This window comes from Drosophila takahashii, chromosome 3L (genome assembly GCF_030179915.1).
Source record: "Drosophila takahashii strain IR98-3 E-12201 chromosome 3L, DtakHiC1v2, whole genome shotgun sequence".
Lineage (NCBI taxonomy): Eukaryota > Metazoa > Arthropoda > Insecta > Diptera > Drosophilidae > Drosophila > Drosophila takahashii.
In genome coordinates, this window is record NC_091680.1 from 18,730,152 (window position 1) to 18,745,752 (window position 15,601).

Below are 15,601 nucleotides of genomic sequence, written 5' to 3' on the forward strand. Positions count from 1 at the left end.
AGTGCACTTAAAGTCTGGGCAAACTTTATCGCATACGTTTGCTTCCTGCTAACTTTTTGGGACTTTTTTAGCGGCCGGGGATTTATGCTTTCGGCCGTTTTGGAGTACGGTTAACAGCTGCCAGCATTGAACCGCGCCTACGTACATCAAAGTTGTTTATTGGCCGCCTCTTTTGGAGGCGTTTGACTTGACGCGAGTCGGGGGATTCCCTGTCGAGGACACAAATCAATCAAAAGCTGAGCAGCGTTTATGACCCAAATGGCAAATTGCTTTCTGAAACGTCGTTCAAGTTTTTAGCACTTTCAAGATAAGGCTGAAATGGGGGCGGAATCTGCCAGCAATATATATCCATACTGGCCACTTTGGCACTTGGCTCATCATGGCGATTTTCGGGGCACTAAAACATGCATGGATCCAGATCCCATCCTTTGTCCGAGCAGGATGCCATGTAATATGCCATTGTAGCTGGCAGCTCACGGTTCATGGCAGCTCACAGCTCCTTCGTCCTTCGAGCTGCATGCATAAAAAATGCGCCCAGGATGTGCCACATCGCGAGTGCCTTTCATTTGATGTCTCCTGCTGTGGCGAAAAAAAAAACAGAGAAAACCAGAGGAAACCAAGGATCTGAAAAGAATCGCGGGGGAGGCGACGAGTTTTGTTTGCCGTCGCTGCATTGTTTTCCGTGGCGACCTGGAGGTCCTGGCTCATAAATGTGAAAATAGTTGGCCATGTTGTTGCTCAGTGCCAGTGGAACTCAGTGTTTTTCGGTGTTTTTGTCTCGCATTTGAAATCCTTTTTCATTGCATAGTTTCGGGCGAGTGACGCTTTTGTTTCGCTAGCAATTCCTTTGTGCCACCGGTTTTATTCCATTCCATTCCTCCATACTGTCGATTCAGCTCGACATTCAGACATTCAGCTGCCGGTGCCATATTGATGCAGTTGTTGATAATCACTGACCATATTTCCAATTTAACAGCATTTCATATGCAAATAGCAAAGAGTCCTTTTGCCTTTGCTCCGCCAGGGAAAGGAAATCTCCCCCATTGCGTGCTCGGCATTTTCCATGATTTTAATTAAGAAATGCCATGCCAGGGGCAAATGGGCATGCCAGTGCAACGACGTTCTCATAAGACGAGAAATGCACTCAAGTGCAATTAAAGCCGAATTAAAATCAATAACTTTTATGGCGAAAAAATCGGATTGCATGTGTGCGCCTTGAAAATATGCAAGTGGGTGGGGCAGGGGGGGTTCAGCCATCAAACAGATTATGACACGCGCACCAGATAAAAAACAAGGGGGTAAAAAATAAAAATCTGTTGATTTACGCAATTGAGATATTTTCAACCTTCGACTACCGCCAGTATTCGATTTCTTCTGGTTGAAAAATGCTGCAAATCCAATTTACAGTCATTTAAAATACCCTTTAATTACGGCTACCCGTAAATATTAACTGAAACTGGGGCGATAATACGGATTCCATTGTTTTTTACTCTTAAATATTAATAAAGCATACATTGCATTTTAAAATAATTAAATAAAAGTAGTCTTTGTTGCAGAGAATCATGTGAAATCTTTCTTTTTATCCGAATATTTTTTGTGGCAACACAAACAAGACTTCCGATATGCCCGAAACATATGCAATCCGAACATAAATACCCGTTAAATAAGGCAATGCATATGCATATCCATATATGTGTGAATAAATCCGATCGCCGCCCCTCGTTATGCCCACTTAAGTGCAATCATTTTTACGAACTATTGAAATACATTTCATCTGGCATGTGGACCTCGACCTGCACAACAACAGGCCAACAATCAAAGGCCACGTGCAGTGCGCAAAAAAAGAAAGCTAGCGAAGCGAAATTATTGATAATTCAATCGTCATTTTGATTGGCTTAAAGCCCGCGCCCGCCACTCGCACATTCAACTGTCAAAATCTTGGGCAAATAAAGCGGAAATGAATTTTCCGATTCCCGATTTCCGCCATGTTTGTCTTGGTTTTTCGATTCCTTTGTTTGGGCGGCATTTCATCTCCCTGTCATCCTCTCGACTTCTTTTTATTTTGCAGGTGGTTCAAGGAGGAGAACGAGCAACTGCTGCCACTGCAACTCAGCGAACGCATCACCATCGTATCCGCGGGGCTCCTCAAAATCACCAAGGTGCGTAGGTTACAGAGGGAAAACGTATATTCCGATTTAAAAATGTTTTATTTCAAATTTCAAATTGACCTATATCATGTTTAAATTAATTTATACTTAAATTTTATTATATTTATATAAGAAAGATTTTTTTACCTAAGAAAGATCGATTAATATCTGACCCTATATAAGTCAATGTTTTTAAACTTTGTTTTTAATTTAATAAAACTAGGTAAAAATCAAATCTTCCCCTTATCTTCAATATCAAGTCCTTTGTGATATGCAAAAATATCCAGGCATTTTTCCTTTGTACCCATAAAGGGGCATAGTCAGACAGACAAAAAGAGGGCAAAAGGGAGGATAGGAAACTCTGCTGATTGCCAATTGATTTCGTCCATTGCAGGCACGTCTCGAGGATAGTGGAAAATATTTGTGCTGGGTGAACAATACGGCGGGCGAGGAGACCATCCAAGTGTCGCTAACGGTGACAGGTGAGTGTTTCTGGGTTTCAGCGAGTGTGTGTCTACCGTGATGGTAGAAAAAAAAGAGAAAACGAAATGGGTACTCAAAACGCTTCTCCCACTTCCACAAACACAGCTCCCTTGACGGCACACCTGCAGCCACAGGTGCAGACGGTGGACGTCGATAAGGATGCGCAATTCCAATGCATTGTCTCTGGCCATCCGGTCCACGATGTCAACTGGCTGCACGACGGCAAACCCATACTCAGGGACAATCGTGTTGAGGTGAGCAGCCACTCTCATATTAACCATAATTTAATTGGCTATCAAACATATAAAAACCATCTTTATTTTGATTTAATTTTTGTTAAATTTTTTATAATATTGAAAATATCAGCTGAAAAGATTTTTCAAAGATTATATCTCATACCATCCATAACGAAAGTGGCTATCAAGCTCTCTGATGGATAAACTTATAAAAATCATATTTATTTGATTTTATTTATATTAAAATTTTTTATAATATTGAAAATATTAGCTGAAATGGTTTTTAAAGATTATATCTCATACCATCCATAATTTAAGTGGCCATCAAGCTTTATATCGATTTTATTTCTATTAAACTTCTTTATAATACTAAAAATCAAAGATTATAAAAAAGGGTTACTGATAATAATTTTCTATTGATCCCCCATCCAGATCCTCACCGATCCACCCCGGCTGATTATTAAAAAAGTGCAAAAGGAGGATCCCGGCATGTACCAGTGCTTCGTGTCCAATGAATGGGAGCAGATCGAGTCCACCGCCGAGTTGCAGTTGGGCGGTGAGTGATGATTATGTTAGTGCCCGCCCACTTGGGCTAATAAATTGGCCATCCATCGTTATGGCCATTAATAACCACTTATGACCGCCCAAACACACACATACTCTCCCCCAACATTTCATCTCAATCAAAAGCGTAATTTCCTCCTCGAAGCCGGCGAATGACGACCGCAGACCACACAAATAAATGTTTGTCATAATTGCATTTCATTATTTTCTAATTTAGCAAATTGCTAACATTTTTCACCGACAACAAATCACAGAGGGGCAACAACAATGCGGAGCTGCCCATAAAACGCAGCGACGACGACGACTTAATTTTATTACTAGCACTAAAATTCTAGCCGCAGACACTAAACAGCGGGGCAGGGGCGTTGGTCCTAGGGGGTAGCTATCACGAATGGGGGAGCACATTGTATCGCTTAGCTGCCTGAGGGCATCAAACACACACACACACTCAATTGAAACCGGAGCAGGATGAATCAGTCCGCTTTGAGGGGTTTATGCGTGGCCCAAATACGATTAACGCAAATCTGGGATCATCAGTATTACGACGGGGAACAGATGTGAGCCGTTAAGTAGGGGTATTAACTCAAGTATGATGTCAAGTATTAGGTTGACAAAAATTCCTCGAATAGAATATACCTTCTGTTAAATGAGATTCAATAAAAATCATTCATTTTGTATTTATTTTAGTTATTATTATTATTTATCTTTTAAGTTATTTTAACATTAAATTTAACAAAATTTAAAAATGCTATAATAGTTTATACAAATTCCATTTCTAAGGCCCCACATTTTTGTATCGACGCTCAAAGGATTTTATAATTGTGTGCCCTATTTCCTGATATATTTTTTATTTTTCTTTAAGAAATTATTTATTTCCTGAATGCGCTACGAACCACAAATCTAAAATCCAAATCAGCAGTACATAAAACCAGATTGAACACTTGTAATGCGAGGATAATCGTCTTTGTGCATCATTTATCTCGTTATCCCTTGCCGCATAAACATCACAGCAGACACATTCGCGCTTTGTCGCTTTGGCAACATTTTGTGATTTGCTTTTAGGCGCAAGCGGAAATTGATTTCGATATATTATTGGCATGCTTCGCACAAAAGAGGGAGAAGGGCAACAGGAAGTAGATCCCCCCACCCCCTTCTTTTTGCCGCTGGGTGTTAAAAGCAAACCCCCCGCCCCCCACTTGCCCGCAACCACCGAGAAAAGCGCCATTAAGCGGCCGGATATGGCAGCAATTGTGTCAACGGTGCAACAGTATTCGTGTGCCACACATAGTGTGCGAATGTGTGTGTGCGAGAGCAAATAAATATGGCAGCTTATAACTGGGAATGCCAGAGCCGAAAAATCCAGCCACTGGGCCAGAGGAAATTGATACAATTTCCATCAGCTGGATAGCATTTGCTCGCTTGTCAAATGCATTTTCCGTTTGCCTTGGCTCAACATAAGCAATTGGCAAGGAAAAGCAATGAAGACTGAGCAAATGCTGTGCCAACGAAAAGTGCAAATCGTTTTGCTTTTGGCTTGCGAAATGTTTTAAAAAAGATTGTGAATTTCTTAACTAGGAAAATATTCAACCATAAGCTTGTGAGGAATGTGGAGAAAATATGAAAATATCAGATATATATTTTACAATTTTTAATAAAGAATAGTAAAATGTTCAACGAACTATTTTTTTTAATTTTTATTTCTCGAGCATCCCTTACGACAAATATTTATTTTTTTCGACTGCTTGCAGTATAGAGAAGTTCCTTTGAATGCTATTTTAATGAAGATTTCCACACCCATTCATGTGCATAATTAAGAAGCAAGTCATCGATGCAATCATCTTTCTGCAATCAAAAAAGTAAAGTTGAAGCTGAAGAGGAAAAGACAGAATCTCAAATAGTAAAGCACACATGTGTAGCAGAGCCTTTTCAGCAGGCACTAATGAAAGACACAGACACACGTCCTTCCCTCCATCCTTTCCACAGAAACCTCATCGTTTGAGCAAAGTTTTCAGCCCACTCACCACCCAGACTTTACCGTATACCGTTTAATGCTCATTTCAGATGCCTCGCCGGAACTGCTTTATTGGTTCTCCGAGCAGACGCTGCAGCCGGGACCCACGGTATCATTGAAGTGCGTGGCCACCGGAAATCCACTGCCTCAATTTACATGGTCCCTGGACGGATTTCCGGTGAGTTTAGCCGCCAAACTCGAAACTTGAGCTCAAGGCGGAAATGCAGGCAGTACTTCCGTTTCCGCCGTTGCACTTGCTCATGGTTAATCCGCCATTGCAAAGTCCCCAATAATGCCGAGATATTTGTCACAGCCACTGTTATTACAGTAACATTCATCTCCATCTTCCAGAATACACATAAATATTTTAGAAACCGAAATTCAGTTGCCTTGCTAAAAAGAAAAGAAGAAAAAATCCTCCACCCAATCCCAATCCTTGTGATCCAAGTGCATACTTGGGATGCCCATCTTCTGCTTTGCTTTTCCTCTGCTCCACTCGAATTTTTTCGTTTCAAGAATTTCTTTTCTGTTGGCTTTTTTCCCCCTTTTGCTATATTTTCAAGGATTTGTTTCGTTTATTTGCATAAATTTTCATTTTCCTTCTGAGACTCCCACTTTCCGTTTTCCACTTTTCGGGGCACTGCAAATTTGATGCAATTTCGATCAATTCGATTTACATGAATTTTTTATTTCAAGCCAAACCTCTTCGCTTTGCTAATTGGCCCACTCTGATAACGAATTCCCCTCTTTAGATACCAGACAGCTCGCGCTTTTTAGTGGGTCAATATGTTACCATCCACGACGATGTCATCAGCCACGTGAATATATCAAACGTCAAGGAGGAGGACGGCGGGGAGTACACCTGCACGGCCCAGAATGCAATTGGCAAGTGAGTAGCCGCAGTTCCATAAATAAACCACACACTCGGAGAGCACTTTCCTATAGGGGTGGAATCGGCTGAATTCGCTGGATAGGCTGGATAGGCTGGATATGTTGGATAGGCTCGTATAGGGGCATAAAAAGCATTTCCATGCTAAATCATAAATTTAGCTGTAGCATAGGAAAAAATAGATGGCTTGGGGCAAAAAACCGACACAATGGCCGGGCATTGTTTGCAGGCAGGGGAGCGGCATAAAATCCAAACAATTTGCTGAGGCAGCCAAGGCAAATCCCATCTAGAGATGGAATAGCTGTCAAAATATCAGGCACGAAAATATTAACTAAAAGTATATGATGTTAGAGAAATATATATTATTTTTAAAACATTTAAAATAATAATAATTTTGAGAATAAAATAAGAAGTAGATAGAAAGACAATCCAAATGTAAATTTAATAATAGTTCAAAATATATTATTTTTTAAAGACTTCTCAAGATGAAATATTCTCAAAAAAGCCTTATAATCTCAGGATTTTTAACTCAATATGTGAATTTTTCCCCTCACGAACCCATCTTCAGCCCAAAACTAAACGTCTGCCAATGTTTTATTTCCAGAGTCTCGCACAGTGCCAAAGTGAACATCTATGGATTGCCTTACATACGCGAAATGCCAAAAATAACAGGAATTTCTGGCTCTGATTTGATTGTTAAATGTCCCGTGGCTGGTTACCCCATCGATAAAATTCACTGGGAGCGAGGTGAGCCGTACATATAAGGATAAATATATATATTTCTGTGCCCATTTCGGATATGTGATGCGCTGCGATGTGTGCAATATATATTTGACTTATTTTTTGGTCATTCCGATATTTTGCTTTATGCTTATTTGCCTTTTGGCCAGTTGTTTGTTATTAAAAATGGTATGTTTGTTATTGCGCATATCAGTGAAAATTATTAAAACTACAAAATGAACGTTATTTTTTTGCCAAGCTGTTTTCGTTCGGTTTTAAGCGAAGTAAAATTTAAATTCGAATGCCGCAGATTTTTTATATTATTTGTAATTATTATCTTTGCGCGTTTGCCTGTGTGCCAACATGCAATCGTGTTTATCGTAGCGAATGTGGCCGAAAAGAAATTTAATAATCATAAATATATGAGTCAAGGTCCGGAAAAAGAAATTGCGAGTTCTCATTTGAGGTGGATAAATATTAAAATATTAAATATTAAGTTGACACTTCTGCTGGAATGCAGCTCAATGTATTTTCTTAAAATATTGTAGAATACCACAGAGGAGCATTTATTACCATTTACCTGCAAGAAATGACGAAAATAAATTGAAAATATATAGAAATTCAAAGAAAGCAGCAGGACAATAAACATTTTTGCATTTCCCCCAGCTGCATCAATAAATCCATTTCTATTTTTCTTATTTCTTAATCAAAAAGCTCTTAAAAAAGTTGTCCCCTTGTGCTGGTGTATGCAAATAAATTAAGCTAGCCAAAAAAAATAAAAAGTAGAGACACCGAATGCTATATGGCCAGTCATAAATCGCATAACTTTGTTTTATGTGAGCAGCCAAATTAATTGCCAACCTCGTTCCGTTTTCTCCCCTTTCTTCCGCTTTTCTTTTTTCTTATTTCTCTCGGTGTGGTGGTATAAAAACCAAAAAAAATAAAGATGGCCAAACGCTGCCCATAAATCGCAGGCAGCGTGCCTACAACAATGGCACCTTAATTATCGAGCAACTGCAGCGCCTCGAGGATGCGGGAACCTACACGTGCATGGCCCAAAATAAGCAGAAGCAAACTTCGCGGCGGAACGTGGAGATCCAAGTGCTGGGTGAGTGTGTGTTTTTTGCCAATATTTAAAATTAGAAGTAGAGGCTGCAGAAAGCTGCTACAGCTACAATGAAACTATTCCAATTAGAGTGGCGAACGAAACTATGCAGCCGCAACAGCAAAACAAAAGCAACTATTTTCCCAGTTAATGCACATGCAGGCGGTGCTGGTGGGCGGTTAAGGGTTGGTTACTGGGCGGTTAGTGGGCGGTTAGTGGGCCCGGCAGACCCACAATGAAGTCATTGACTTTTGTGTTCTGTCTGCGGCAACTCCGCCTCCTCATCCCACTGCCTCCCTCCCACTCACTCTTTATAATAATTCACTCGGCAGCTGTTGCTAAGCCGCAGCTGCATTGATGCGAGGGCCACGCCCACAATTGGCACTACCATACTACCGCCCCCCACAGTCCTTACATCCTTGATTATATCGGGCTCACTGGGTTTTGTGCTCAAGCCAAATGCCATGGCAATTGTTAGCCGGTTTCGCGACACTCAACGTTTTTCTGCCCGCCAAATGTTTTCGGTTTACGATTTACGGTTTATTGTTTGTGTTTCATGTTTTATGGCTTCCTTTCGATTCGCAGTGCCTCCGAAAATTATGCCCATCCAGGCGATGACGAACATGCTCCGCGAGGGAATGCGCGCGGCCATTTCCTGCCAGATCCTCGAGGGCGACCTGCCAGTCAGCTTTCGCTGGGAACGCAACGGAAAACCACTGATCGGCACTGGGTGAGCTCTCTATGATGTGTATTTTAAATATTTTAGTTGGAAAAAATTTAGAAAACAATTTATTAGGGGTGGGTTTTTGAAGTCACTTTTAAATGTAAAAATAAGTGTCTGAAAGTATGCAAAAATATATTTTTAATCCAAAAGTGATATAAATTCATACAGGAAGACGACTATCACTTAACTCACTGCATACTTTTAGACACATATTAAAAAGTTATTTCCAAAACATAGGCATTTCTATTTTTTCAAGTAGAGATTGAGTTGAGATCTCGATATTTAATTTACGTTTTACCTTCAAAGCATCGATATTATCAAATCGTTAACTATTTTAAAGGCAACGATTTCTAGCGAATTTTTAAATTGTTTTATTTTACATTCAAAACCTTGTAAACATATTTGCAAAAATATAATATTTGCAATTACATTGTTTACAAAAATAAAAATTTTTGGGAAATGGAAGAAATGAAATCCAGCTCTTTTTAAACTCTTTTAAATTCCCATTTTTCTTTAATAGCAATGAGGTGTTCCGCCGCCTGGACGAGTACTCGGCCAGTTTGGTCATCGAGCACATATCCTCCGATCATTCTGGGAACTACACCTGCATAGCGAGTAATGTGGCGGGCACCGAGCGATTTACCGTGCCGCTTACGGTAAATGTGCCACCCAAGTGGATCCTGGAGCCAAAGGACTCGAGTGCCCAGGCGGGTGCGGACGTCCTGCTGCACTGCCAGTCGTCGGGATATCCCACGCCGGCCATCACCTGGAAAAAGGCCATCGGACCGATGCCAGGCGAGTACAAGGACTTCCTCTACGAGCCCACCGTGCAGCTCTTTCCCAACGGAACGATTTTCTTTAAGAAAATCAGCAAGGAGTCGCAAGGACACTTTCTGTGCGAGGCCAAAAATAATATTGGCTCCGGCGTCAGCAAGGTCATCTTCCTCAAAGTTAATGGTGAGTATTTCCAAGAGAATTTGTGCAAAATATTATTCAATTTCGAAAGAAAATTTGTAATAAATTAAATTGTTTCAATATTTCATCAAATAATTATTTTAAACTCTCAATATTTAAATACTTTACTTTTTAAATTGACACCTAAATAAATTAAAGTTAATGCCATGTGCCACACCCCTTTTCCTACTCCTCAGTACCCGCCCACTTCCAAACGAAGACGAAACAGATTTCGGTGGCCAAGGGCAAGCAGGTCCATGTGCAGTGCAACGTTCAGGGCGACAATCCCATCGACTTCAAATGGAAAATCCAGTCAACGCAACAGTATCTCGACGAATCGCTGGATTCCCGGTAAGAGTGCCCCCCTTTCAGGACCTCGCCCATCCTTGGATGTCTGCGAGTCTGGCGAAATCAATTCCAAGTCGATTGCAAACAACAAATTGGTTTTAATTAAAGGAGTTCTGTCTGAGCTCGGTGCTCGGATTTCGGTTTGAGTTCTGGGTTCTCAGTTCTGAGTTCTGGGGGAATGGATACCAGCACTTGGCCAAAGCCTAACTCAATTTTCACCAGGCAATGAGTTCCGAGTCTCCCTTTCTGTGTCTGCCTCATATTTTCGCAATGAGAATTCTCATATTCCAGACTCTAATCAAGGGCTTTCTGTAGCTTTTCGTAATGGCTAGGCACTTGAAAAAATTGCTATAAAATAAATACTAAATTAAAGTAAAGAGGATCTTAATCCATAAAAGATTTAACAAATAATAAATCAGACCCACCAAAAAATATTATATATTAAAATACATTACAGAGGATTTAATTCTCAAACAGATATTAAATTTAAAAGAGCTAAAGGAGGAAATAATTATCTAGATGTAGATGGTATTTGCCAACTAAGAGAACAACTCAGACAGAGGAATATAGGTCAAGCAATAACTGTAATTAAAAGTTTTTAAGTAGTGCTTCTAATAATCCAAGTTTTGAGTTTTTTTTCGTAATATCCTCCCCCGAGAAACCGCACAATGCAGGCAAAGAAAACTTGGGCCTGCAGTTGCCATTTAGAAATGCCATTTCCCTGGCCTTATAGTTGAGTTGCAGTTCCATTTCAGTGCCCACTTGTGTCCTTGTGTATTTGTATATCGTAAGTGTTTTAATGTATATGTATTTCCGGCTTTCTCTTTTCTTCCGGCCCACACCACTACAACCACCCACCTGCCTTTGGTTCGGCAAACAACTGAATATGCACATGCGTTTTATTTATTTATGCCATTTGCACACGCACACCAATGCCACGTGTGTGACTGTGCGTATCTGTGTGTGCATTTCGGACTCGTACGTCTTCGTCTTTGTCAACAAAACTACAACTGGCACACCAACAACAACAACGACAATAACAACAACACCAACGTGGAAAACATTGTTATAAAATTGCATTGCATCGCTCACGTTGCGCAAACACGCATCCACATCCACGTATCCGTATCTGCATCTCCATCTGCATCTGTATCTGTATCTGCATGTGTGTTTTCGGCTACCGTGTCTCTTAAATGCATTTACTTGCATATAAATCACACGGCACACACACTCGCACACACACAGCTACACAATAAGAGATCAAGTGCTCGACGACGGCATGGTCTCCGAATTGGGCATTTCGCACACATATCGCCAGGATACGGGCATTTATATCTGTCAGGCGAGCAATGCATTCGGACAGGTAAGTTGCAAGGCTGACACTTTTGTGTGGCACACGACACCATTGCGAATCGCTGATATTATTATGTATCGGGTTGACTTAAATCAAACTGTCGTTGGACTAATGGAATTGGGCCGAGCTCTAGTTCATTTCGATCGGGAGTTGCCAAGCAGTCAGCTCTATGAGAGCGATAAATCACTGTGCTGCACAGGGAGAAAATTCGTTTCATATCTGATAGATGTAATCTCAAAATTCATAGAATTTATAACTATAATATCTACCAATACTTTTAAATTTTTATAAATAAGCAAGTAGTTTTCAAGCTTTTTTCTTTCCACTAAAGGCGATTTGTTCTTTAAAATTAGAGAAAATAAATATATTTCAATTGAAGTAAATTAAAATCAATTTAAATGTTCTTCAAAAATATATATAATTTTCCAATGGTTGTATTACGAGCTTTGTAATGAATTTAATTTATAAAAGTAGAGAAAGTGCGTAATTTCTTTGCGTGTACACAATCTATAAGTTCGCCTGCCAACCTGCAGCACGCACAACTCACACAGTGTCAGAAAAGTTTTGCCCCCAGCCCCGTCCGTCTGCAAGTTGGCCCAAAATCCCGCTCTCCGCTCATCAACCGCTGTTAACCCTAATTTATGGCAATTTGAATGAGACTCGAACACCAGCTGCAGCTGGCTGCCTGTCATGACTTTCACTGGGCGCAAATGAACTCTTAATGCGCCAACTCGGCCCCAGTCCATCCCCATTACCATCACCATCACCACTATCATCATCATCATCACCATCATCGTAGTCGTCAACCGAATAGCTAAGCGAATCTGACACAAAACCATTCGATTTTTGGCAGGACGAGATGTCCATCCAGCTCATCGTGCAGGAGGTGCCCGAGCAGCCGAAGAACCTCCGCATCAACTCGCAGCAGTCGCGCAGTTTGCAGCTCACCTGGAGCCAACCCTTTGCCGGCAATAGTCCCATTGAGGAGTACCACATCTACTACAAACAGATATCAGGTGAGAAAGATAGGATAAAAGTAGTAGAACTTACAGAACGTTACTCATCTTAATAAGTTTCTAAATATAAATTTAAAATATAAAATGGTCTTATATTATTAAAATAATGGATATCTGAAAATTTTTCAAAATAATAAACTAGATTTTCTCAAATAATAACTTCATATATTACGTATACGCCTAGTAAATGCCATTGATAGATATTGCGTATCCGCCTAATGAACAGATTCGAATTAAAGAGTATTATCTAGAGTTCTTCTTCTAGTATTCAATACAAAATGGCTTTAAAGCACAACTTGTTTGGGTAAAAACATTGGATCTTAAATAATAATTATTAAAATGATTTTAAAATTTTTTAAATTAAAATTAATTTTTTTTTTTAGAAATTGTAGTAAAATAAATATTTTTAAATAAATACTACCGATATCTGATAACTGTAATACACAAATAATTAGATTTCTTCTCTCCCACAGACATTTGGCAGAACTCGGAGCACCTAACCATTGCTGGAGCCCAGACGGTGATCAACATCCAGCAGCTGCGTCCGGCGAAGGCCTATCACATTCGGATGTCGGCGGAGAACAAGCTGGGTGCCTCCGAGTTCTCCGAGGTGGTGCAGGTGACCACGCTGGAGGAGGTGCCCTCGGGACCGCCACTGGCCGTGCGGGCCGAGCCCAAGAGCTCCACCGAGATCTTCGTGACCTGGGATGCGCCGGAAAGGGATCACTGGAACGGCATCCTGCTTGGCTACTACGTGGGCTACCAGATGTCGCTGACGCCTGAGGACAAGGAGGTGAATCCCACGCAGGGCTTCAGCTTCAAGACCGTCGAGGTGCGATCCCATTTCGGCGGCGAAACGGTGCTGGCCAACCTCAACAAGTTCACCCAGTACCACGTGATCGTCCAGGCCTACACCAGCCAGGGCAGCGGACCGCCCAGCAAGGAGATTGCCGTGCAAACAATGGAGGATGGTAAGGGTTGAGGGGTTTAGGGGTGTTGCGGTAGAGGGAGGGGGAGGGAGATGTAGACGGAGGCACCTGGCTCTCACTGATTGCATTGCTAATTGCCCGTTCACGAAATCTCCCTACCGCGAATGGTTGCCCTGCAAACTGACTTTGGGAAGAAGTCTGGGTATGCACAGAGAACAAATTTACCAAGTGCAAAAAATCTTTACAAATAAATATATTTTAAATTTAATATTTACAAAAAAATTAATTTTTTTCAAATATTGAGTTCACAAATATTAATATTATTCAAATATTAAGTTCACAAATATTTCTGTAACAATTCATTGAACCAAATTAAGAATACACTTTTTTTTAATTTTTAAAACAATTGTTAAACTTATTTGGGGATTGTTGAAAAAATAACTTTACTTATAAAAACTCCTGGACAATGACTAACATTTTCGATTCTCTTCCCCCTAAATTCAATATAATTTCTCAACCTAAAAATTATGGGTGAAGAGAATTTTCTGTATAACATTTTCCTTTTCCCTTTTCATCTTCCTCTGCTGCAGTTCCCTCATCCCCGCCTGAATCGCCGCAGTGCGATGTCCTAGGCTCCACATCGATTTACATCACCTGGTCCCCGCCGGACATTGACGGCCAAAATGGAAAAATCAAGGGCTACAAAGTGTTTTACATATCGGTGGACGAGCTGTATGGTAAGTCCTTTGTGCCTCCCAAAACCCCAGATACTTTCGAGAAATAATCCTGGGGGTCTTGATTTAAGATGCCATTTAATAAACATTAAATTAAAAATTAAAATACATTAAAATTGATTGAGTAGTATTGTTATTATTTTTAATTTTTAGAAACACTCCTTAAATATTTGTAATAAATTCTTTTGAGTCTGAGCTTCCATAAGGGAATGTGCATTGCACAATTTAACAACTCATTACCCGGATTCCTCGGTCCCTTTCAATTACTGCAGTTGCATTGGCATTTATGCCATACCAGCGATGGTCAATTACCACGCTGGAATGTGTCCAGAATGTTGTCGACCGAAACACGCCGACCGACCGACGGTTGGGCAACTTATTTTTGAAATTTATGGCACTCGCAAATTAATTAGCCCACTTCATGGTCCTCATATTTCCAATCAGTGCTAATTGTTCTCGTCTCTCCTTCTTTCTTCCTGCTGCTGCTCCTGCTCCTGCTACTCCTTCTCCTGGTATTGCTGCACTGCCTCGGTTACACGTGCTCAGAAACCGATCCGGAGGTTGTCAAGTCAACAAATCAATACGTCACCATCGAGAATCTGCGCAAATACACCAACTACACGGTCTGGGTTTTGGCTTACACCAAAGTAGGCGATGGCATGAAAACCAAACCGTTTTATTGCCGCACCCACGAGGATGGTAAGTGGCATTCGGTTCAATGAACGCAAACGAGGTGCGGCACACCCCCAATCCCATCCAGTCATCCTACCATCCAACCCATCCTACCCATTCCCGAATCCTCGCCAGCCACCTCGATTCGTTGTCGTTGCCGCGCTGGCAATTTCCATGCAACACCCTTCCGCTGATATATACATTTATTCATATACCATACATATTTATATATATATACGTGCATTTATTTTTGCAATCGCAATTGTGGAATGCAGTGCCCTCCGCCCCGCAGGCCATTAAGGCGATACCCGCGTCGAGCTCGAAAATCATTATATCCTGGCTGCCGCCCGACCTGCCCAACGGCGACATTGTAAGTCTATTTTTGGATGGCTTTGGGGGATATTTTTGGGTTGGTCAGGGAAGACGACTGGTCAAGGTCAGCCTTATCAGATGGTTAAAGAAATATTTATGAGATAAATTTCCTATGGATTTTAAGGTTAAATAAGGGAAATGCAATAAATGATTAATATCTTGGGTTATCTCAAGATTCCAGTAAAAATTTTCAAAAACTTTTACCTGAAGTTAGGTTTTGAAAAAAGGTTTTGATGTGAAGAAAACTGTGTAGGATATATCCCAATACTTTTTAGGTTGTTTTCTATTTGTGGCTACAAAATCTTAAATTTTTAAAATATAAATACAAGTTTTTAGAAAATTA

The 15,601-nt window shown here is 40.6% G+C and overlaps 1 protein-coding gene across 2 annotated transcripts in view; it reads left to right on the forward strand.

The window, feature by feature from the left end:
• LOC108067382 (Down syndrome cell adhesion molecule 4) overlaps positions 1-15,601 on the forward strand; it is a 37,577-nt gene that overhangs the window by 17,224 nt on the left and 4,752 nt on the right. Inside the window, exons 8-24 of one of the 2 annotated variants that reach the window (XM_070214610.1) lie at positions 2,069-2,159; positions 2,542-2,629; positions 2,736-2,884; positions 3,299-3,422; positions 5,492-5,619; positions 6,194-6,330; positions 6,935-7,077; positions 7,997-8,158; positions 8,741-8,885; positions 9,400-9,836; positions 10,031-10,184; positions 11,427-11,544; positions 12,389-12,551; positions 13,007-13,522; positions 14,071-14,217; positions 14,761-14,913; positions 15,162-15,256. In XM_070214610.1, coding sequence (XP_070070711.1) covers positions 2,069-2,159; positions 2,542-2,629; positions 2,736-2,884; positions 3,299-3,422; positions 5,492-5,619; positions 6,194-6,330; positions 6,935-7,077; positions 7,997-8,158; positions 8,741-8,885; positions 9,400-9,836; positions 10,031-10,184; positions 11,427-11,544; positions 12,389-12,551; positions 13,007-13,522; positions 14,071-14,217; positions 14,761-14,913; positions 15,162-15,256 — 2,950 coding nt within the window. The remainder of the gene's footprint in view (positions 1-2,068; positions 2,160-2,541; positions 2,630-2,735; positions 2,885-3,298; positions 3,423-5,491; positions 5,620-6,193; positions 6,331-6,934; positions 7,078-7,996; positions 8,159-8,740; positions 8,886-9,399; positions 9,837-10,030; positions 10,185-11,426; positions 11,545-12,388; positions 12,552-13,006; positions 13,523-14,070; positions 14,218-14,760; positions 14,914-15,161; positions 15,257-15,601) is intronic. The other variant, XM_017156385.3, reaches the window with a different exon arrangement.